At 44.3% G+C, this 24,901-nt stretch overlaps 1 protein-coding gene and 1 long non-coding RNA gene across 3 annotated transcripts; one reads left to right on the top strand and one right to left on the bottom strand.

Moving 5' to 3' along the window:
• Nucleotides 1-8,287: 8,287 nt before the first annotated feature.
• LOC115617357 lies at nucleotides 8,288-13,300 on the bottom strand. 2 transcript variants are annotated; one of them, XR_003994580.1, is made up of 3 exons: nucleotides 12,797-13,300; nucleotides 10,926-11,021; nucleotides 8,288-8,889 (listed from the first exon to the last, which is right to left on the bottom strand). It is a non-coding gene; the product is annotated as an uncharacterized LOC115617357 (long non-coding RNA). The 2 variants fall into 2 exon arrangements; XR_003994579.1 differs by lacking the exon at nucleotides 8,288-8,889 and adding an exon at nucleotides 10,232-10,537.
• A 5,197-nt stretch (nucleotides 13,301-18,497) lies between these two features.
• IRX1 (iroquois homeobox 1) lies at nucleotides 18,498-24,338 on the top strand. The gene is made up of 4 exons (XM_030507010.1): nucleotides 18,498-19,236; nucleotides 21,863-22,877; nucleotides 23,447-23,519; nucleotides 23,922-24,338. Exons 1-4 carry the CDS (start codon nucleotides 18,973-18,975, stop codon nucleotides 23,977-23,979), a joined length of 1,410 nt encoding a protein of 469 aa, XP_030362870.1. The 5' UTR covers nucleotides 18,498-18,972; the 3' UTR covers nucleotides 23,980-24,338.
• Nucleotides 24,339-24,901: the final 563 nt, after the last annotated feature.

The raw sequence follows: 24,901 nt of genomic DNA, 5'->3' as shown, positions 1-24,901 counted from the left end.
GGTTGTGGGTCTCTGAGTTCCTGGAGGTCAGTGGGTTGAATGACAGTATATTTTTCTTACAGGTAGACAGAAGACTCCAAAGATGACATGAGAACTAAATACATTTGAAATGGTCCTCACAGTGATTGCAGTCATCATTATTAAAGTTGTGAACCCACAGTAAGCCTGATTTTGCCTATCTATACCTTTGTAGGTTTTATAAACAAAAGCATAAACCAGTGAAATCAGCAAGTTCAGCCTAGGGCCAAGACAAACATTTTAACCCAAGGTTCAAAAGCTGAACTTCATCTCACATTACAAGAAAAGGAAAGACTGACAAAAAAATCAAGACACAAAGAACAATCAACCAATCCCCAATTCCTTCTGTAAGAGACATGGAACCAAAAATATTAGCTATAATTATTTAATATTAATATTTTCTTTTCTGACTAGACTTTAAATGAACATAAAGTAAGGGAATCAGGAGAAGAGAAAGAAGTCAGGAAAAGAATACTATGAAATCACTCTTTTCACCCTGAACAAATTAATGACTGACAACAGGTGTTCTACTGCATATTGTGTTTTCACAAGCCTGGGCTGTAGACGAAAATGTAGAGAGTGAAATCATCCTCCTCCTGATGTCCATAAAAGCACTGCCATCAGCTTCAGCATAATCAGAGTCCTTCATGCTCTGCATTGGCCAACCTGGTTTGGTGCCTTAGCACAAGCTGGAGGGACCCTCTTTGCATCCTCTCTTGTCCAATACTGTACCTTCCAGCAAAAAACATCCTACTACTCCTGGTCTCAGATTACTAATCAGCCCCTGTCCCATATGCTTATCAAGGCCCCAGGGGCACTTATAGGCTTTAATAGCCCTGGCTGGGTGCCCCACCTCCACTCTTCCTCACTCCCTACCCACAGCCCCATTTCTGCTCAGCCTGGGACCATCAGTCCCTGTCTGAGCTATGCTGTAGGTATGCCTGTCTCCAGGTCCATTGCTGCCATACCTGGCCATGCACTCTGCTGGGCTGGACCCTGACCCATGGGCTGATTTCCCAGCTTGACCTCAGACCTGCCACCTCACTGCAGTCTGGTGGTCACTGGACTAGGTAGGACCCTGGCTGCTGCCACCAGACCTGATCCGGCTTTGCCAACTTATATTCCATGGACTTGCCTCACTACCAAGTATTCTCAGTTGACCCCCACTACCACCTCTGAGCCTGCCCTGTTCCTCCCATTCGGGAAGGATGGGACAGAGTCCTGGCTGATAAGTCCTGCCCAGCTGGCTGGTGTTACCACCTGATGAACCAACCACCTGTGACTCATGGTGGTGAACCTGTCCCACATTGTCTTACGCATTTCTCAGGCCCAAAAATTCACAGAAGGGCTCTCTGCAGCCCAGTCTACTAATTTCAGATGAGGTCATCAAGTAACAGGAGGCTGAAGAACTGGCTGATGTTGCTTCCAGAGGTGGCCAGCCCACACGGGTACAGGAGTCCCAAGTAAGTAGTTGTCCTTCAGAACTAAGTCAGTCACAAAGAAAGAAAGAAGATGGATACATTAAAACTGGGTGTGGGGACATGAAGGCTAAGACAGAAGGAAGCTCTTCTAAGACTTTTTTACTATTCCAGTCATTAATAACTCAGGTCTGGGACTTTTCTGTGAGTTTTGTTTTATAGTACTGCAACAATGTAATAGTAATTCACCTCCCACTACTGCACCTGCTTGTACAGTTTAAATTAAAACCAGAAACACTGCAAATCCCACTTCACAATGCCTTTCAGTGTTCAAGACTCTGAATTAAAGGCCTTCATTGTTTAGGAGGATTATCTCACTGCCTTCACTGGCTTCAAAGTAATACGAATCTTTACTCACTTTCTTATTGATCCCTGTTGATCAGATTAACTTTGTTTTGGATTCCTACTGAAACAAAAGAGAAATAGGAATGTTTTGAACACTTACATGTACAGTTTTGTTTGGCTCAAAATTCTATTACTTATTACAAAGATGATTATTTGTTAGGCAAAGAAAGAATAAAGGAATTACTGTAAATTACGTTCACTAAATATCAACACTTTAAGCAATTACAAAATTATGAAATATTACAGAATGGCACATAATTATAGTTAATTCCACAATTAAGAATATCTCTTTTATGTAGCAATACTTGTTCTTTCATAAACAATAAGTAGGATTAAGAAAGGTCAGAGAACACTTCCGTTTCAACACCACAAAACCCATTTAAAGCCATTCCTGCTCCCCTGCCTATGTACTTTACATTCAGTGTCCTTGCTTTTTGTTATTTTGTTAGAAATGACAAAGGATCTTAATCTTGGAATGGGCCAAGAGGCTCTCCTGGGACATCACAAGCGAAGAAAGCTGAATCATAGTAGCCTGGCCAGACAAAAGCTCTTCTGCCAGGAAATACCCTTACTTGTGTACTCAGAGAAATTATCCTCAGAAGTATAATACATGATAATAACTGGTGGCTCTGCTTTCTCACAGTGGTATCGTGCATATTTATTATGCAAGTCTACTTCTTGTATGTCCCCTGGAGCGGACCGTTAAAGCACCAGCCGGGTTGGAAAGCCAGTTAACTAGCTGGATGATGACTATTCTCAGGTCTCTCTCCTTTCTCCCTCCTCTCCACTCTTTCCTGGACACAGAAATGGCCTTCTGAAAGATGGCGAAGTGCTTGTCCAATCTCTCTAGCTTACTAATATGGCTTGTTTGCTATATCAGGCAGCATCTTATTAGCTATCACGGCTATATATAAGCTGTGCTATACACCCATAAGAGATAGAAGCATTGGTGCTGTTACACAGTGCATTCTGATGAAAGTTCAAAGCTGTGAAATAAATGCACCTGTAGTCAATCTGCAGACGAATTACAGCTATGTACATTTTAGCCAAATATTTTATAGACTGCCGCAGATGGCCCTGTAACATGGGCAAGGAGCTTAACTCCACTCTCACATTGCTATGAGTTCAACTACTACAAAATCGTAAAATAGTTTTGGTTGGAAAGGATCTCTGGAGGCCATCTAGTTCCACCCTCCTCTCAAAGCAAGTCAAACTGTGTCAGAATCCTCTGGGCCTTGTCCAGTTCATTTTTTATTATCTTCAAGGACAGTGAGTCCATAGTCTGCCTGGGCAATTTTGGCTCGTTTTTCTTTTGCCTCTCCCCCTCCCTTTTTTTATATATCTAATCAAAATTTCCCATATAACAGCCTATGTCTTCTGCTTCTTATCTTGCCACCCTAAGAAGAGTGTTTCCATCTTGATTACACACTTTACCAAAAAGTACCTGAAGGTAACAACAAGATCTACCATTAGGCTGTTCTTCTTGGCTGAACAAGCACAATTCTCCCAATCTCCTCATCATGTGCTCTAGGCTTTTAATCATCTTAGCCCTCCACTACACAGACTGCAGAATGTCAATACTTATTTTGCACTGCGAAGCTCAAAAATGGACAGTCTTTCATACGGAGTCTCGCAAGTGCTAAATAGAGAAGAATCATAGAATCATACAATCATTCAGGTTGGAAAAGACCCTTTAGATTGAGTCCGACCATTGGCACCACCAATTCCACTGCTAAACCATATCCTTAAATGCCACATCTACACATCTCTTAAATACCTCCAGGGACGGTGACTCAACCACTTCCCTGGGCAGCCTGTTCCTCAGTGCTTGACAATCCTTTCAGTGAGTAACTTTTTCTAAACCTTCCCTGACTCAACTTGAGGTCATTTCCTCTTGTTCCATCACTTGTTCCTTGGGAAAAGAGACTGACACCCATCTAATTAATAATCACTTCCTTCCTACTGGCTATATTCACATTATCACTGTCCAGCATACAGTTGGTCTTCTTCACTGAAACTGCTGCTCACTGCTGGTTCATGTTCCCTCTGTTATGTACTGAGGCCCTCAGGTCCTTTTTCACAAAGCTGCTTTTCAACCAGTTGATGCCAAGCCTGAGTGAAAAGAGGATATCCTTCCAGACCAGGGCGAGGACCGTACATTCACCTGTACTGAACTTCATGATATTCCTGCTGGACTCCAGGTTTCTCCAACCTATCAACATCCTTCTGAATAACAGCCTGCCCTCCAGTGAAAGAGCCACTTCCACCCAATGTGGTATGATCTGCAAACCTGCTAATGGTACACTCTGTCCTAGCTCCTAGGTGAACAAGAAACTGCACGGGTTCCCACACGAAGTGCTGAAGAACCCCACCAGTAACTGTGTCCCAGCAGGACTTTGTTCACTTCTCAAGGTCAGATCCTGAACTGGAGAGTGGCCCCTGAAGTGTCTTCCTCTACCTGTCCATGTCCTTAGCTGCATCCTGACTTTTCCCATGGATGTGTCCAGCTGGCTGAAGTCATCCCTTAGGTGGTATTATGTGGTGTATGAAAGGCACGGACTCAGAGCATCTCCATGCAGCGAATCACTTTATTGCCTATTGCTCTAGCTTTTATACCATTCTAGCAAAAGATATTTTTAGCCTATTGCTCTACCTTTTATACCAAGCTAGTTTCAGCACATCATGTTTAGTTCCTTGTTTACAGTTTTGTTTTTTCCACATTCTTCGTAGTTTCACAAACAGTCCCAAAATAACCAGTTCCTTATCTTTCTGTTCTCCTGCTCCTGTCCAGCTGGGTTTCTCTGCTTTATCACACAGCGTACTTTGCTGCTTCTTTAACTCTCTTCTGCAGCCAAGCAGTTACTTCTCTTTGGCAATAATCAAATAGTTTCCATCCTCTCCCACAGTATTAAATGCTTTTTATTTTCTTTCTTACATTTATTCCTTCATTTCTACTTTTGCCAAGTAAAGCTAAACAGTAGTGATAATATAACAAAGTGTTTAATTTGTGTGTTAATTAATTCCCGTACTATTAGGGCAACGGTGCAACTACTACACGCACAGGAGCATGAAGTCCAGTTAAACATACATTCACCAATACTCTTTTCTAATACTGCGAACAGTGTTAGAAACTATAAACTACTTGATATCAGCTCTGGCTGAAGGTCAGTTTGCATCCACAGGCCACCACTTTTCCCCAAAACTTGTTCATATTAACAAGCAACTGTTAAGAATATGAAAGCAGACAAAATCAGAAATGTTTTTCACTCTTGCATACATACATGCTCTTTCAAGTGTAAGTTTTAGTGGAGTGAAAAGGGTAGCATAATTAGTCACAAAACTGTGGTTACATGAGAAGTCATCTGAGTCTCAAATTGCTTGAACTTGAAATTTTTAAGCAGAACAGATACATCAGTGAAAAACGGATGGTTTTTTTTATTGTTGCTTAGGCCTTAGGGTCTCGGATATAGTAGGCGTCATATAAGCAAGCAGAAAAACAATCCTGTCTCTGAAATCTTTATCAACTACCAAGTACAGTTAAACACAAAGAATATAGGGATGCTGCTTTTAATAAAAACAACTGTAAGGTCAAGAGTGGTTTTAATGTAGGGTCAGCCATGGAGCTGACAAGACTGAACCAGAGGAGATGGAGCATAGGAACATGGAAGATGGAGACAAAAGATAAAAATTGGGCAAAGAAGAGGCAAAGGATAAGAAAACAAGATGAGAAGACTTAAAAAGAATGATGAAAAGTCAAGTATACTGAGTTAGGAGAGAGGCTGGCACTCTAAAGGAAGTATCTATCTCATACTTCTAGCATCAAGTTTCCTATGTCAGCATACTGACATTATTAGCAGCTCTGTTGGTCAGTGGAGATACAGGGTCCCACAGCCTTCTCAACACTGAGTTGTTCCTTCCGCAAGAAGGGCTACTCTACTGCTTCTGTGCCCTATCGTATGAAAATAATTTGTGTGTCCTGCTCTCAGGACTTCAAGGCAGTGCTGCAGTCACAAAAACTCATAACAAAAGCAAGCAAGCAAACAAAATTACAGTGGAACTGAAACATCAAAGGTTCTTGACCACACTTCTTTCCATTGAATGCTCCGGTTTCTGATAGAGAAGTCCTTTTTATACCTGTAGAGCTTATCACAGTTTAAGAGAGTGTATAAACTTGTGACAGTGTAAGAAATCCACAGCAAGCCTGTGTGTAGGTACAAATTTTTTGTATTAACACAGAAGTTTGTTCAGCCATGCAGTAGCACTGCATTATGGGAAAACTTCCCAACAGATCCCAGGATGGACTCATGAAGTGGGGATTAGTCAGACCACCAATCAATATCTGAAGAGATTATTTTATTTGAACTAAATGAACTGGTATTCATCACTATATGAAACAGCAAGTAGTTTAGACCAAGTAAATAATGTGAAGTAGAAGGAAATTGCACAGAGCAGGCTTTGTAAGGATTGCAAGATTATTGTGAATTACGCTGGCAGTATCTACTACATCAAAGCAACTGCACCAAGACTGCTTCCACGAGGCATTCGAATTATTAAGGTTAGTATAGAAATGTTTATGGCAACAGTGTTCTGGGTTACTGCAATTACAGCCATGATGCCAGCACAGTATGAACTACTGCAAATGCTTGCACTTGTTGGCCTGAGACAAGGTGAGAGAGAGAGAAAAAATACCTGTGAACTACTGAATGACCATGTTGTTGTCTAACTCTCTCACCCTCATAGAAAAGCTGGGGAAAGAAATAAAAGGTGAAACAGAAAAGTAAATATTTCCCTGCCTATTATCAGCCTAGTTCTGCAGGATATGGCCTTTAATTTTCCTTGCCTTCAAAGCATCAGCTCAGCTTAGATTTGTTTTGTATCTGTCTTTGAGTATCCCATGCCATTCAAAAAGCATCCAGGTATTAAATATTTGAGCTTATAGACGTAGGTGAACACAATAAAAAGCTTCAATTCAGTCTCCACTATCTTACTTATTGACAGTCTCTTTAACTTGAGGGTGCAGAATATATTTGGTACCTAGTTCCTTCTATGTTTTCTCTTTGTGTGTAGTAATTAACCCCAACAAGCTTCCAGCTGCTGGACTGAGGGTCTTAATTTGGGCCTGTTGTGTTTATAAATGCTCATTATTCCTTACTGTTCTTAATAATGTCTCTGAACATTATGACTTAGACTTCTAAAATTTATCTTTTCTATGGGCAATGCAAACATATGAGGAAACAGTAGAATACGTATCAGGAAAAAAAGAAAACTATATCTATCCACAGTGTATGAAATGTCTTGTAAGTTGAAGCTGCCCATGTTAAGTCTATGTTAAGTCTTCATGCAGTTATGTGGATGTGATATTATCAATATTATTTGAGTGTTCGCAACCCCAGGCAAAATCCTAAAAATTGCCATCTTTGGCAATGAAATACCATGCATAAGTAAAATGAAACATATTGAGATGGGGAATAGCAGTTTGAGCAGTGGGGGAAGAACTGCAGTGAATCAATAAAATAAACTCAGTGCTACTTTGTGGAGTACAATGATGCAGCTCATGATTGCACACTAAGTTCCTCTCATTGCCACAGTGATTTAACTACCACAAAGACCCAGTCCTAAAAAAATGTAAGCAGTCTAGTTTCCTGTTTCTTACAGCATCTAGACCAATAATTCAGTGGAGGACATGATTAACTTTCTTGTTTAGAAAAGTTACACTATTAGCCCACCAGCCAATATTTGTTCTAAGCACCACCTATGAAGGATTTTCTCATAATATTATGTTTCAGTGGAAGTGTTTTCATTCAAATTACTATTATTTTTTAAAATCCAATGTATTTCTGGTTTCACTGTTACCCTGATACAATGCTTTCGATGGACTAGTGCTGTTTGATAGAGGCCAAGCTCAAGCTGTGTTGCCATTCAAATATACTCTTGCATTATTAGAAAAAGCAAATACAAGAGAGATATGGGCCTCATGGACTTCAGCGTATTAATGTAGAGGAAAAATGCAGAAGGGGAAGCTAATTACAATTCAGTAAGCCTAAAGTAAAGTAAAAAATGTATGTAAGTTATAAATGCATAAAAACATATAGTCTGGCTTGAGCACAAATCTGTTCACAGGCAAAAATCTTGCCCAGGTCCATATAAGGCATTAAAACCCAAAGCAACAGTTTACACCTGTCTTTAAAATGTGATCCAAACAAATTTATTAAAAATTAGTATTGGATAAAACAAAAAGTCATCATTAAAATGCAGCACACATCAACGGGTACTTGTCAATTACATTAGCAAAAAGAGTGACTATACATTTAAGAAAAAAAGAAAGCAAAGAGAGAAAATACACCAACTGCTACTAATGCTGAAGTGTTAGAAGAAAGCTGTAGAACAGTTAGAATGACATTGTAAATTATAGTGTTTATAGAATATTAAAAAGAATCTGAGGAGCTTTTGTGAGGAATTTTAATTCAACAACTTCCAGTCTAATATTTATTTAATAGTTTGTCCTACCATAACTACATGATTGAAATTAAACAGCTGTACTTTATCAGTAATAATACAGTGGAAATGCATACATCTTCCAAAGGAGGTAAGAATAAAAACACGCAGACAAATATGGTCTGTTAATATATGTACTTGGTTACCAGAATTAATGGAGTAAACTACATTATGTAAATGTGCTGTGACAGCTGCACTCATAACTTCAAGACAAGCACGGGCCCTCAAGAATTAAAATGCCAGTCCTACAGATCTATAACTCCCATAATATCTTAAAGCCATTACAAATATTTCAATGGAGTTGCCAGTGGATTCTAATAATCCCGTGTGCAAAAGACACATGGTAGAGGAGACAAACTTATTTATGTGCCTCTGAACAATGAGATATTGTGACAAGTTTGCTGTAGGTTCTGAAAATGACTGCAGTCTCAGCTTTGAATATCTTAAACATTTTTAATATAATTGTGAGGTCTGAGGTTTTCTGAAGTCAATAGGCCATTCTCGCTCTAACACACCCGAGGCTACTCTTGAGTTCAGGACCTGGTGTATTTACCTGGAAGTGCAAAAGAGACATCAGGCTCAAACACTTCCAGCACCAAGAAATAGGAATTGAGGTGCGGATAAACTCCAGCGCTGCCACAGCGCCAGCAGCTTGTGCAACCTGTGCATGAAGCTGCTTCTCTTCAGCAGACCTCCAAAAATCATGGGGATGTGGAGGGAATAAAAAATATGTATAAATGAGGATCCCCGCCCTGAAATGGAGAGGACAGAGAATGGCGAAGACCGAGGCTCGCCTCCGCTTCCCCTTTTCCTGCCTGACCTCCTGCACAACTCCAAACCCCGCGCCTCCACTCTTCCGGAGGGGTTTCTCCGCGCAGCCCCACTACCCGAGCCCCGCTGCTCTGGCGCGTAGCTGAGCGCTGCGCAAGCTGTCTGGCATCTGGCTGAGGACTTGAGCGTGCACGTCTGCAGCAAAGCACCCAACTGTGGTGGAAACTGCAGAGAGCCCACCTTCATTCCAAACGCCGGCGCCAGAAGGGGTGCAGGAGTGGGGCGGCTGCACCGGGCCGGGCACCGGCGGCACCGGGGGTCCCGGGGGCTGCCGGCCCCTCACCTCTGCGGTGAGACCGGCGGGTCATCTTCTGTCTGGCCGCGGGGGATGACGGGGGGGAATTCCTTGCCAAGCAGGCGGGTTCGGTGTTTGGAAGCGTGGGTACCTCTCCAGCTACGTGTGAGCGGCACGTCTGTGCACCCAGGGGCTAATTAGTGGTGCTGCACTTTTGACCGAGTAGGAGCTTCGGTGCCACCTATTAAGGTCCCCCAAATACGGCTTTGGCTCGAACTGATGCCTCAATATCCCCGAAACTCAGTTTTAAGCTTGCTGCTTCTTTTACCCTCCCTGCCCACGGCTTAAGTAAACACACCCTTCTCTTTCCCCCTTGCTGGTGCTTCGCAAGTAGAAATGTTTGGCAGGTTCTTACCTACCAAAGGAAAGTAAGGGAGAAACGCCCGCTTCCTTTTTGGCATACCCTGATCACCTTTGCCACCTCCAAAGACATCTGTTAATGCTTGTTCCCTATTCTGACAGTGATCGGACTTCCTGCCTGGTGCCAGAGCATCACTGCGGGGTGGGGATAGAGGGGTCCAGACCGGTGGCCTCATTGTGTTCGGGGGAAGGGAGGAGAACGGACCGAAAGTTCTGGGTCCGAGCGATACGTAGACGCACAGTGGTACCTTCGAGAGGTCCCATTGTCAAACACTACAGAAGAGTTCCCAGATCAGAAGAAAACAAACAAGTAAAAAAAAAAAAAAAAAAAAACAAACACCAAAAAACCCAAAAAAACCCAAAAACCCCAAGGTAAAATTTTAAAATAGGAATTTTTTAGACTTCGTGTTTCTGCAGTTGAATACATCAAGGAGAGCTTCCCACTACTGCAATTAAAAAAAAAGCTTTTTTTTTTTTTTTTTTTTTTTTGAGACGGATAATCCCCGAGCTGTGGTGCTTGCAGACGATTCTTCTGACAAGTGTTGCAGTTCAGCCCTGTGTGTGCGCCTTGTATCTTGGAGACAAACAATGCGGTAGCTGGAAAACTTGGGAACCGGGGAGAAAGGTCAAGGGTAGAAGCTAGTCAGTTTTTGTTGCCTTGGCCGAAGAAACATAAATAATCAAAGAACTGCCATTAGCTACACTGTCCATAAGGCTGCGGGGAAAGGGAGAAAGTTAAAAAAAAAAAAAAAAAAAAAAAAAAGCTAAAAGAAAGAAGATGACGGGTTTGTAGCCTGACGCTCCCTGTTTTGACACCTTCCTGGCCTGGATCTATTCCATGCACGACGCTGCGGGGAGGGACAGCAGCCCTAGGGAGCAGCTCCGCGGGTGAGGGCTGCCCGGCGGTGCGCAGGGCGCGGGGCGGCGCGCAGCCCCTCTCCCCGCCGCAGCCGGGCAGCCTCACCGCCGCTTTGGAGTCGCCCGGCGCCGGCGTTTCTCCTCGAAATTCACCCTGCAGAGCCGCCCGTGTTCCGTGCATTCCTCCCTGGCATCTCACCCCCGTTCCCGCCGCACGGTGCGGCGCGGTGGGGCGCGTTACTTACGCTAGTCGTCGGCGGCGGGGGGCTCGCTGCGGGGAGGCGAAGGGACGAGGTGGATGGGAGCCCTGATCGCGGTGGGCTCGCTGTGCCCACAGACTGCTGTCAGAACCAAAGAGTTAAAATATAAAACCATAAAATGTTTTTTTTTAAATATTAATGTTCTTATAACAGAAGTTCTTATCAGTGGGTTGCACTGTACTTGGCAAACAAGCCGTTTTACCTTTTAAACAAATAATTCATTAGGTAATTAAATTCAAGTGAGATTACTCTAATTAAATATACACTGCTGTTGAATCATAATTTCTATGTGGCCTAGTTAAAGATGAACGATCTCTTATTCCTGGGAAAAAAAAAAAAAAAAAAAAAAAAAGAAAAAATGCTTTAAAAGAATTCCCCAGTGACTAGAATAATAGATTTATACACCACCGTACAGAGGTCATTTCAAGAAAGAAGAGACACCAAACACAACATAAAGGGACTTTTCATGTCTGGAGATACTAGAATTCCAGGTTTTATTGCCGCGAGTTCTATTAAAAGACTTTGTGGAACCTAGGAGGAAATCAAAATTATCTTTCAAAAGGCGATAAGTTATATAAATATGTGCACAAACAGAAATGTGTCTCTGAAGGTATTAGTTCTGCATAATTTCAGATGAGTAGCTACTAGGCCTCAAAGGAAACAGTGCATCTTGAAATGCTCTGAAGGCTTACACTGGCCAAAATAAGGCAGGACTTTAGCAAAATTAGAAATAACTTTGTAGCCAACGATGTGCTGTATGTCCTGGTTCCCTTAATAGCATTAGGCGTTCAAACCATAAAGACTAATCTGGAGAGTAGAAGTTCCTACTCTCTGCTTTGATCTCCTTCCTCTTGGCTGTTTAAAGCTGACAGTTTGGCTGAATGGCATTCACTGCTTTCATTTGTAAGACATGAGTTTCCTAGTGTTCCAGAGCTAGCAGCTACACCTGTACTGCAGGAATTTACATTGCATTGCTCCAGGATGGCATTGATTTGGGATGGGTGAAATACAAACACAAACTAATTAAAAACTGCATAATGCAGCCCTACAGGAACAAGACAGAAAAACAAATAAATACAACTGCAGCTGGCACGGCAATTGTGTCTCTGCCCCCGAGCAACAGTCTGGTGACATAAAATTATAAACCTTAAAAATCTCACATAATTGCTGTTGATCATTTTGGAGACAAAATGGAAATTGTTTTGTTAATTAAGTTCAGACCAATAAAATATTCATAGATAGGTTGATAGACAGACGGACAGATAAATGTAGAGAGAGGCAGATGATTCATTCTATAGATGTGTGAGCTTATTCATATAGGCCTGTGTGCATCGCTTTAACAGTTAATTTGCGAAAACGCTATGGCAGACAGCATCTGTGTATTCGCATTGCTATGAGAAATAAATGTAAGTTGCAACTGAGGTGGACTGATATAGGATTAATAAAAAGTCACCACCAGGGTATCAGGGAAAAAAAATCCGTTTTTCTTGATACACTAAAAAAAAAAAAAAAAAAAAAAAAAAAAAAGAAGAAAAAAGTGAGAGACAAATGACCATAATTTCTTTTTTAAATGCTCTATCTCCCCCTGAATAAAATAATCTTCGTAAACGCCTTATTAACTGTTACCTCGAGTACAGTCAAACTCTGTATCTGCTCAGGCTTAGATTCCTTCTTGTATTATGGATGTGTACCTGTTCACGTTTAGGTAATCGACCAGGTATACCTGATTTCAACTTTGTGTTTATTAGGACAAACCAACACATTCGTTTGCACGGTCAGAGGTCTGAAGGCTGCTGATGCTGTGAATTAAATTTGCAAAGAGAAAGTGAGAAATTTTTTAAATATATATATTTTACCTTGTTTTTAACAGAAATGTTCCTCGATTGGACGTGAAGGGGAGGAGGGGGGAATCTGGTGCTCCAGAGCTACATCACCTCTCCGCCTATAATTGTTTGACACATGCCCTGTTGTCACAAAGTGGGGTTGTTTCCCAGACCCTGCTGGAAAAAAGGTGCAAAGTAATAATGGGTGTTTAACAAGGCTCATAAATCAGGGCTGATGAGAAGCGCTCAGGACGGACGGGCGCACGGAGGCGACGGGGCCTGGCGGCGGGTGGCCGGTGGGAGGAAAAAAGCGCCAAGGTCCTGCGCCCCTAAAAAAGTACGTGTCGTCAAATGAAACACGGCCCCATGCCACATCAGATATAATACACTCAATGAAAATTCACTTAACTGATCCAAATAGTCGACTGTCGGTGCATAATTAGAACCTTGGCGAGATATATTAAATTAATGGATTCAGTCCTGCACAGATGTATCATTAAAATGTATAGGATTGATACTTAACATGGTAGAGTTATTTTAAACTTACACATTAAAAACGACAGGGAGGAGGAAAAAAAAAAAAGGGAAAAAAGAAAAAAAAAAGGAAGAAAAAAAAAAAGAGAAACACCCCCCCCCCCCCCCCCGCCAGTGAAACTACCTGCTGAGAACAGCTAGAAAATTAGCAACATACGGATAATCTATTTTTTGGCACTCCCCTCCACTCCATCCCCCACACGTTCTTTCTACAGGAAAGAAAATTGAAACAGACTATCATCTGAAGAGCTCATCTTAAATTTCGTCGTCTGTTACCAGTGCGAGCTGAAAATCAAGAAAGGATTTGCAAAAGAAGTCGTTACCAGGATGTCTCAAAGCAGTTACAGAATTAGATGAAAACTTTCCTTCCCAAGCTACAAACAAGGCGCTTTAGCCATTAAGCCTCCCTTTCTTTCGGTAGATCTTATTATCAACGCCGCATAACCCCCGAATCTTACTAGCAGGTCCATACGCGCGCTTTTGCGCGTAGGGGCACCGCGCAAACGCACCTATCTCCGTGGCAATTGCATGGGTGAACCGTAGACTAGTAAATATGTGAACTCCACTCTCAGCCTGTGCTCTGCTTAGTATCCCATTCTCCCCATAGTTAGGTGTCTCTTTCAACATCTCTGTCATCTCCATTTGAAGATATTTTCAGCGGTTTATCACTGCCATCTCCAGCCCTGCACATTTGCAGCAGGTTATCACAATTGCCAGTCCCCCCTGGCTGATGTGTTGCGCTGATTACCATCAGTGCCCTCAGATATTTGGTGCGGATTCCCAGCACTGCAATATCCACTCTTAGGGCATCTGGAGCAGATCAAAATCGCTGACTTCATTTTTTCAGTAGAGTCAGTGTTAAAGCTTCGCATATTCGCTTCGCATATTCACTTCGCAGGCAGACCCTTCAGTCAGGTCCTGCAGAATCAGCCTTCAGTTAAAATTCGGCCAAGCAGCGACCCCTATGTCTGGATTTGCATTTGTTATCGGACACCTATCTAAACTGGTTTGTTAATAAAGAGAAAATCTCTTGGCGGTGGACGCATCGCCCTAAGAAACTGGACGGATCGCACTGTCTTTGCAAACTCCTTCTCCATGAAAGAAGTTTGTCTGCCCAATGATCTTTGAATTACAGAAGCGTGGCCATTTAGGTTGATTCACTTTAAACAGTATACAATTTATTTTACCTTAGGTATAATCACGTTATACCCGGCGCTGCTATAGATACCTCTCCAGCCTGTTTTCAGATGTGCATCCGCTTTTCAGCGGGAAGGTGACTCTGCTTTTCACCCTGAGCCCAAACCCTTTTTTACTACGTGACTGTTTATCGTCTTTAAAAACGTCGCTTGGCTAATGAGTTGGCACCGCACTCTTTTTTGTTAGGTTTTTCCTAAAGTTAAGGAGGTATTCGAGCAACTAAAGCACAGAGCTAAAAAAAGAAAGAAAAGAAAAAGAAAAGAACAAAAGGAGTGAAAATGTTTTCCCCCCTGCGTTATGATTAAAATTACCTTAAAAAAACAAAACAAAACAAAAACAAAAACCAAAAAACAAAAACCAAAAACCAACCAAACAAAAAAACCCCAACACTAGTTTGTTCTATCTCCTAACAATTTCAAGCTAATTTATGGATAAGGGGGCTGATCACACGAACCTTTTTGACTGTTTAGGTCTTGGGTTTAGGGAAAGATTTTCCTGGTGCTTCTGGCAGCTGCTGCTGATGTTTGTAATTTTCCGTACAGTTTCGTTCTTTTCGCACTTTTGTTATTAAGCTCCTGCTACAGGTCTTGTATGGGGGGAAATAAACCCAAAATCTCCCAGACCTTCACTAAACTGATTTTCAAGCTAAGTAGCTTAGTGTAGCAGCTCTGGTCCCAACTTACTTGCACAAGGGAGGGGGTGGTGGTGTGTATGTGTGGAAATTAAAAGGGGCTTTGAAAGGTTGCCTACTGAAGTGACTTAATAAACCCTCAGAAAAATGGGCAATGTCCAATGCAGGAGCAGGAATCGCGTCGTAAGGGATTGGCATTTACTGATCAGAACTGTGCATAATTAATGGCGTTCACAGGACCCTGCTCATCCTTGCGCCGGCAACTTTGCAGAAGAAGAACAAAGCTCTCCTCCCAGTCTTTCAACTTTGTCCCTCCTCGGCGGGTTTCTTCCTTCCTTTTCTTTTCTTTTCTTTTCTTTTCTTTTCTTTTCTTTTCTTTTCTTTTCTTTTCTTTTCTTTTCTTTTCTTTTCTTTTCTTTTCTTTTCTTTTCTTTTCTTTTCTTTTCTTTTCTTTTCTTTTCTTTTCTTTTCTTTTCTTTTCTTTCCTTTTCTTTCCTTTCCTTTTCCTTTCCTTTTCTTTCCTTTCCTTTTCCTTTCCTTTCCTTTCCTTTCCTTTCCTTTCCTTTCCTTTCCTTTCCTTTCCTTTCCTTTCCTTTCCTTTCCTTTCCTTTCCTTTCCTTTCCTTTCCTTTCCTTTCCTTTCCTTTCCTTTCCTTTCCTTTCCTTTCCTTTCCTTTCTTTCCTTTCCTTTCCTTTCCTTTCCTTTCCTTTCCTTTCCTTTCTTTTCCTTTTCTTTCTCTTTTCTTTTCTTTTCTTTCTCTTTTCTTTTCTTTCCTTTTTTCTTTTCTTCTCTTTTCTTTTCCTATATTCCCCCCTCTTTTTTTAATTCTTTCCTGCCCTCATTTCTCCCCCTTTAAATCAGCATTGCAGGTGACCTGCACTTTGCATTTATTTGCTCTATTTCCATGCAAGGTGAAGAATAGCAAAGTTAGCCACGAAAAGATGCTGGGCAGATAGAAAAGCAAGTGAGACTTTCTTTTTTCTTTCTTTCTTTCTTTCTTTTTTTTTTCCTTTCTGTCTTTCCTTTCTTCCCCCTCCCTCCCCGAACCGATCTGAGCAGGATGGGGGAGGGGATGACTCACATTTCTTAAGCCTCCAAGTGGAAACCTTTTCTGGATACACATTCCACCCACATCTAAAGCGCTAAGAAGATTTCGGCAGCGTCGGTGCCTTATCCCACCTTTATTTACCTGCAGCCCTTGTAATGTGACACTTCCATTCGCAAAACACCGCAGCAATTTTCAAGCCCCACTTAGCTTTGTCACGGCGGTGCATTTTTGTCTGAGGGTTGTTCTCCTGCTTTGAGGGTGAGATTTTGGAGAGGGGGGGTAAGGGGGAGAAGGTCCTCCTCTCCCTCTTAGACATAGGAAGGGGAAAGCTAGCTGCTTCCAACTGATAGGGGAAGGAAGTTCAACCAACTCTCTGACACGGAGCGGTTCTCCTGAGCGCGGGGCGGGGAGGGCTGGCTGGGGTTAGGAGCGTTAGCAGGCAGGGAGGTATCTCCCTCCGCTCCCGGGGCGGCCAGTCCCCGGCGGGACCCGTGGTGTCCAGCTGGACCCGCGTCTGCAAGCGCAGAGAGGGGGCGAAAAGCCCTGCGGACCTTAGGAGCTGGCTGTCGCCCTGGGCTAGAGAGAAAGAGAGACACCCGTGTCCCCCGCCGCCTTCTTCCCTCCCTCCTCCCTCCCCCGCCAGACACTTGCGTCCCGAAAAGCAGCGAGCCTTCGCGTCTGCGGCACCCTCCATGCCACACCGTGCCGTCCCTTGAGGAAGAGCTCGGAGGCCCCGGCCGCCCCTTCAGCACAAAGACGGAGCTCCCGGGCGGCGGGGACCGCGGCGGCGAGCGCTGGGCTGGGCTGGGCAGGGGGAGGCCGCTCAGCGCCCCTCCGCGGGGCCGTTCCCTGAGGCCAGGCCGTGGGGCAGAGCGGCCCCCGGGGGCTGGGAAGGTCGGGGCACTAAACGCCCAGCCCTCGGCTCGCCGTTTCCCCCAGCGGCGGGGGGGCTGGGAAGGCCCCGGCAGCCATAGGAAAAGAAAAGTTTGCGGTGCGGGCCGGGCGGTGCGAGGCTCTGCCAGATCCGGCGGAGTACGGGCGAGCCCCGCCACGTCGGGGAAGCGGGCAACACCTCGGGCGGGTCACAGCGGTGACGACTCCTCTCCTTCGAAGCGGCCGAGTCCTTCAGTCCCTCGCCGAAGAGTCCTTTGTCTCCCGCTGCACCTTCCACCCCACTCCAAGGGAGAAAGGGGAAGAAGAAGGGTCAAAAAAATCCCTCCCTGTAATCATTGCTCTTAATGGTGATAATGGCAACAGCTCGTTTTGGAGGTTCCCCCTCCCTGTCCGCCCCCCTCTCCGCCACCCCGCGTTTCCTTTGGTCCCCACTGGCACGGGGGGATGGAAGTTTTGACAATCTAGAAGCCACTCAGCTCCCCCCCTGCTCCAGCTCGGGGCGGGGGCTAGGGGTATTCTCCTTCGGCAAACATGTCGCCGCTGTTGATTTGCGGGATTATTTATTGCTAATATTCCGAGAACCGCCGCAATGCCTCTGATAATTGTCCCTGAGTGTCAATCCGTCGGCAGGGCATGAGGAGGAGAGAGGGCGGGGGGGAAGGTGGGGGTAAGAGGGGGGGAGGGAAGGTCGCTGCGTGTCTTTTTTTTTTTTTCTTCTTCTTCTTCCTCCTTTTTTTTTTTTTTTTAAACTAAAGATTCTTTTGGGAAGAACTGCCACGAAGGAGCCTCTTGACTTTCAGCAAAGTTGTGTGTGTGTGTTCGCGCGTGTGTGGCGTTTGTGGGTTGCTGTAGATAGACACAAATTATCTATTTATTTATTTTTTTTTTAATTTATTTTCTTTTTCTTTTTTTTTTTTTTTTAGTGGTAAATTGTTACAAATCGCCTGGCTGAAAAACCCCTTTTCCTCTCACAGCCACTCACGTTTGTTCCTGAGTCCAAAGACGACAAGGGGGACTCAATGTTAAAGGTGGAAAAAGAAAAAAAACCAACCAACCAAAAACCAAAACCAAAACAAAACAAGCCAGCAACACAGTTGTTTTTGTTAAAAGGGGACACACTAAAGCTGCGAAACAGCAAAACCCCAATGTTGGACAGCTGTAAAATCGTGTAGACAGGTTGTCATACAGCAGTGGGGGCTTTTCTGAAAGGAGCCCATTGCTAAACATTAAATACACACAGAGCACAGCACAGCAGCTGCGCGGACACACGCGCACACACGCACGCACACGCAGGCACGGAGGAAAGTGGCCCAGGCTGGGCTGTGCACCACGTGCTGCACCCAGGGGGGCGGGAGGAGGGGGGGGGGAGCGGGGCGGTGCTTGCAGCTCAAGTGGGTGCCAATCAAAACATCAACTTCAAATTGTATCTGAAAGATCAGCCTAGGACCTAAGGGCAGACACATCAGTTGGAGCTCAATTGTTGATCAGATCACATCTAAGGGATTTAGGAGCACAGAAGAGCCGAGATTTGAGGAAAGACACCCCACTGAATCCTTCCACACTCCTCCTCCTCCTCCATCCCTAGGTTGCAATATATCTCTGACAGAAAGAAATCAGAACGAAAAAAGAAAATTATCGGCTCGATTTCTGTTCTCTCGCCCTGCCTGACTCCAGTAAAGAGAGGGGAGGGGGGAGGAAAAAAAAGAGAGAGAGAGAGAGATCCAGAGGAGCCCGGGTTTGTTCCGCTCCCCTCCCCAGCTGTTCAGGCTCCCTCCTCCCCTTCTTTTTTTTTTTTTTTTTTTTTCGGTAATTCCTCCCCCCCCCCTCCTCCCCCCATTTTTTTTATATTTCTGCCGCTTCTGCCGCCGCCGCCAGTGCCGCCGCCGCTGTGCCCGCGTCCCGGAGATGTCCTTCCCCCAGCTGGGCTACCCGCAGTATCTCAGCGCCAGCCAGGCGGTGTACGGGAGCGACCGGCCCGGGGTGCTGGCCGCCGCCGCCGCAGCCGCCGCCGCCGCAGCGGCCGCCTCGGGCCGGCCCGCGGGCGCCGATCTGGGCAGCGGCTCGGCCGCTGTCACCTCGGTGCTGGGCATGTACGCCAGCCCCTACAGCGCCCCCAACTACAGCGCCTTCCTGCCCTACACCGCCGACCTCGGCCTCTTCTCCCAAATGGTGAGTGAGTTTGTGAGAGAGCACCGCGCTGCTCCCCGGTCCCACGGAGCGCGCAGACAGCGGGGCCTGGGCGGGCGGAGGCCGCGGAGCCGGAGCGGGGAGCGGCGGGGCAGCCGCGGCGGCGGTAGCTGTTGCCGCCCGGCGCGAGGTCCGCCGCGAAGCGGGGAACGCGTGCGGCAGCGGCGGCTGCGAGGGAGAGGGGCCGGGGCCGGGGCGGCGGGCTCCGTCTGCGGGCGCAGCCCCCTCGGCCCAGTCGCTCCAGCAGGGCAAAACTCTTCCGAGTTTTAATTCTGGGGGTGAAAGGGCTGATCAGGACTCCTGCCTCCGTGATGTCGGCTTTCCCCAGCAACTCGGCTTTTTCCCCGCTCCTTGTCGCTATTGGCGGTGGTGTTGACGGGTGATACAGTCGGTCCCGTTGTTGCAGTTGGCTTTCCAGCGCTCTCCTCTTTCCGCCTGGTCTTTTTCTCTGCCGCCGAGCAGAGAAACAGGTTCCGTCCGAAAGGCCAAAGTGCAGTGTTGGTAGCTGGTACCCCCGCTTATTTCAAGACATTTTCCTTAAGCTTTATAAATGGCCTGTTTTTGTTCCCTGAACTTTTCGTACTCTGATTACGGAGAGTATCATAGATGGGATTTGCATCAGGCGAAGGAGGGCATCTATACCCCGGTATCTGCATCGGAGCAGAAAGGCACACTGGTGTTAACTCTAAACCAAATTGCCTTCGGATGTCTCCCCCCCCCCCCCCCCTTTTCTTTAGAGTGTAATAGTTGCAAAATGAAACATCTGGTTTTTAACAAACTGTTTTTATCTCTGGTGTCGTTGAAACGTTTCCGTTGCTTTACTCTCCCAAATTTCTCGGCGTCGGTACGCGTAGGTTCCACTCTAGTTTCTAAATGACCCTCTTTTCACTCCCCTCCGAATCATAAAAGTGTGAATATTTACAAGTGGGTGCATGCAAGACATAACTTGTGAGGGGTTTTAATACGTATATGTCGGGGAGCAGGTAGATACACTGCTGAACAAGGGTCAGCATCTGAAAACAGATAATTTTGTGCTGCAAATATTTCCTGCGAAGGCACTTTGAACAGCATGCGTTTCCTACTTTTTTAACCTTGATTTTGGAAGTGCAGTCAAAGTTGAGACAGAGGCAGTGAGTGATTTACAAGTGGCTTCTTCAAAAGAATTCCCAGAAGACGTTACACAAAAAAATATCATTTCAGCAACAATAACAAAAGCCAGCAGAATAAAGGGAGTGCAGAAAGCCCACTCTGTAACACATTACCAAAATCGCATCGGGCTTCTCTTTGTTTGTAAGTTTCACCTCTGAAATTAAAATACTTGTTCCTTTTCAACTGTTTGACAAAGTTGGATCAGTTTCGTCGCAGACATTTTTGAAAAGGTTCATTTTTAAGGCTGACACAAATTTCGCAAGAGTAATACTAAGAATGTATTTCTGGGCTAGAAAAAGTAAAAAAAAAAAAGCGAGATTGTACTAGAAGAAAGAAAAAAAACAAAACAAAACAAAACAAAAAAACCCGGCTTTAAACGTTAGCTATTTTGGATCAGTTCCCTTTCCTCCTTGCAGATTATTCTGGTGTTTTACTACAGTGATTTGCCATGATGATATTTTGAAATAAATTCTACAATTTTGAGCATTGTAATTCAAGTGCTAAAATATTAAGTTAATATCTGGGCAATTTGCGGTAATAATGAGGCCTAATGAGGGTGCTAGAAAGATAAAATGTTATTTACCAAAACACCTGATGGGATAATTTGACTTGCTGTGTTTTACTACGGATGATAAAAAGAATATTGATTGCAAATAAATCACCGTCTCTAAACGCTTGTAAACAATTTGTGTTTGCTCTGCCCAGATCAAAGTAAAACTTCGGAGATAAAGTGTCTGCATACCCATATTCTAAAACGCGTCGGTCAGTTTTCATTCCAGAGTTTAAAGGCTTTTCTAAGAGTTAGAAGTTAATGTTTTACACCAGAATCTTAGTGTATGATTTGGAGAAAGGAGGGTTGCGGGGGAGTTGGCTTGTGTGTGGAAAATCTCTTACATTATAAGTGTCTTCGTCCTGAAGTTGCGCATTCATCTCCCCAGCCTCGCCTCACGCCAACTCCTTTTAAAGGCAGATCTAGGGCCAAAGAAGAACGCTCTGCTTGCATCTGTAGTATCCTCCGGGATATTTTGCAGACAAATGCGACGCTGTGCGCGGGCAGTAGTTTATAACTGGGGTGCAGTACCTGCTTTCTCTGCCTGATTATTTCGAGGGCAGAATAAACTGTTTCGCCGAGGTGAATGTGAAGTTGCTGCTTTTCCATCGTTTGATTTTATTTGGTTTGCGGAGAAAATAAGCATAATACCTGGCAGAGCCCAGCTTAGCCTCTCTCTTTTCCTTTCCCTGAGAGAATGGGAGGTGGGGGGAGAGACCTTTTGGGAATACCTCTGTCTGATCTAAACGTGAAGAGCCTGGAGCGGAGAGGGCCGAACTTCCCTGGGAAGACCCTTGCACCGCTCCAAGGCGTATTCCGGCTCCCGCAGTAGCCTATTCAGGTCTGTTAGAGACGTTAATGAGATAATTGATGTGCTTTTTCCTCTCCGCTTGTCTGAATGTGTTGCAGGGCTCCCAGTACGAGCTGAAAGATAATCCGGGTGTCCACCCTGCTACCTTTGCTGCCCACACTGCCCCCGGCTATTATCCCTATGGACAGTTCCAGTACGGCGATCCGGGGCGGCCCAAAAACGCCACTCGGGAAAGCACCAGCACCCTCAAGGCCTGGCTCAACGAGCACCGCAAGAACCCCTACCCCACCAAGGGCGAGAAGATCATGCTGGCCATCATCACCAAGATGACCCTCACCCAGGTCTCCACCTGGTTCGCCAACGCCCGCCGGCGGCTCAAGAAGGAGAACAAGGTGACCTGGGGCTCCAGGAGTAAGGACCAAGAAGATGCAAACCTCTTCGGGAGTGACAATGAGGGGGACCCTGAGAAGAATGAGGACGATGAGGAAATCGACCTGGAGAGCATAGATATAGATAAAATCGACGAGAACGATGGGGAGCAGAGCAACGAGGAAGAGGAGGAGAAGCCCGATCTCCTGAGACAAAGCAGTGAAGAGGAGCACTTAGAAAAGGAGAAGGATTTGGCACTGTCGGGGTCTGAAGGGCTGAAATCCAAAGACGCACTGGCCATGGTGAAGGAGGCCTCTGACAACAACACGCGAATCATGAGTCCCGGGGGACAGAACAGTTTACAGATGCCACCTCACAGCAAACCCAAGATTTGGTCTTTGGCAGAAACAGCAACCAGTCCTGATGGGGCCCTGAAATCTTCTCCCCCACCACCCCCTCCTCCCCAGGTTAACCACACTTCTCCACAGATCCAGCACCCTGCTTTTCTCCCCAGCCATGGACTCTACACATGCCAGATTGGCAAATTTCACAACTGGACAAATGGGGCTTTCCTCACTCAGAGTTCCCTGCTCAATGTGAGGTCCTTTTTGGGAGTAAATCACCACCACGCTGCTCATCACAATCACCACCTCCAGGCCCAGCAACAATCTTCTGTTTTAACAGCAACCCTGGGAGCCCTAAGCAGTGAAAAACCTTCAGAGAGGACAAGTCCCAAACACATAGGTAATGAACGCACCAGGCATCCTCGTCTCCCTCCACCCCCAACACACGCACATGAACTTCTCCTTGAGGAACAGTGTCAGATTCAGCCTTGGTGTAACTGATTCTTTTAATGGAGTTACGGACAGTGTACCCTAACCTTGATTTTTTTTCTATCTTTCTTTTCCTGGAGCATGTTGATCACACACATTAAGCCCATTTCATGCGGGCTATTACATTCTCACCCTATATGCCCAGCAAGTAAAATGGTAATGCAGGAATAGTGCCATGAAGCATGTTCTTTGAGTTTTGCTTTCCTTCCTTTCTTCTTCCTGACCCCCATCTCCCAGTAATTTCAATGGCATTCAAAAATACGGCAAGGAAAGCTTGCATACATGCATGCTTCTTAAATATTGAAAGTAGGGGATAGTGCTGTATGCACACACACATACATATACCTACACACTTCTCAACTAGAGGGTGAAAGGAAGGTGTGTTCTCTGCACACTGTCCAGATTTTTACTGTTGTTATTCTAAAATGATTCTTCTTTCTTTTTTCCCCCCACTTTTTTTCCCCTTCTGTCTCCTTCTAGAAAGAGAAAATGTACCAAGAACTGAATCCCCACCTCAGCCGCTAAAGTCGCCCTTCCAGCCTGTCCGTGACAAGTGAGTTTGTTTGTTTGTTTTCACTGCAGGAATGTTACTTATGTGTAACAGAGTGTTTGAATAATAAAGATTAATTTTAACACCTAATCATCACCTTAATAATACGTACAGACAATAAGAACAACGCAGAACCTGCTGTAATCTTTTCAAAGTTAGGCTATATTGCAATTGTATATAGCCACCCTGTAACTTCTCTGAAACTTAACAGACCTCAAAGATCTTGTGTTAATTACACCAGTGACAATGATTTCTGTGCAGTTAACTAATACTAGGATGCTATAGCAATAGACAGGCAATTATAGGAAAGGATTCTCTCTCTTTTTTTTTTTTTTCCCTGAAAGATTGTTACGTCTTTCTTTTTTTTTTTTTTTCCCCCCTTCCTCCCTCCCTCCCCCCCTGCAGCTCTTTGGCTCAGCAAGAGGGAACATCGAGAATTTTAACAGCTCTCCCTTCCGCTTGATTAAATGGTTTGGTGAAAAAATGTTTCAGAGACTGATATTAAGGACAGTAAAAAAAAAAAAAAAGAAAAAGAGAAAAAAAAAAAAGGAAACGATATAAACGACTCCCATCAATCTCTTTTTGCAATAAGGTGGTGCAAATCCATAAAAGCGATTACACAAATCTGTAGATGGATCCCCTTCTTCATTGTACCATTCCAGATCGTGTTATTCTAACCATTCTCGGATTATTTGTTTGGTAAATGTTTCCCATGTGTTTGTGTTTTTTCTGTATATAGAGTGATTTCCGATTGTAAATAACGCGTCAGCAAAACTTGTCTAAATCATATATTTTTGTCTAATAAACTAAATGAAATTACGAGCCTCTCTTCAGGTATGTATTCTGTTGCTGCAGATCTTATACATATATTACAAATCTATTCAAACATTTATAATTTGTTTATAAAAAATCGTCTTTTTGCCTTTGGTTAACTGAAACTCAAAATGCTAAATCCAAGCTTTTAACGACTCTTGCAGCTATTTTAACGAAAACAAGCTGCGAGATTCCCTTTTCATACACGTAAATTTAAGAAGCTGAGTGAAGCTGCGTCTTGAATAGTAAAATTAAAGTTATTTTTTTCAATTGTGATGCATCAGACGTGTTCCGTTCCACTTTCGGAACATAAATAGATCTGACTTCCACTTACGTTATAAAATACATTCTTGGAAATGAGAGGGACGAGTTTTCTCTTTGCTCCCAAGTGTATAATTTTGCTGTCCAAACCGGTTCCTAAATTGGATCAAGAGCGTTAACGCTTTGGTATACATTGCGACTGAAGCCAGGAAAAAAAAAATTAATAGATTAGGAAACAGAATACTTTGTAACGATTTACGCTTTAAATAAACACAGAGTAAAAGAGACTAAGAACAATTTTAGCAGGGGAA

The sequence above is a fragment of the Strigops habroptila genome, chromosome 1 (genome assembly GCF_004027225.2).
Source record: "Strigops habroptila isolate Jane chromosome 1, bStrHab1.2.pri, whole genome shotgun sequence".
NCBI lineage: Eukaryota > Metazoa > Chordata > Aves > Psittaciformes > Psittacidae > Strigops > Strigops habroptila.
The sequence above is the reverse complement of the archived record's forward strand: the minus strand, read 5'-3'. Positions and strand labels throughout refer to the sequence as shown.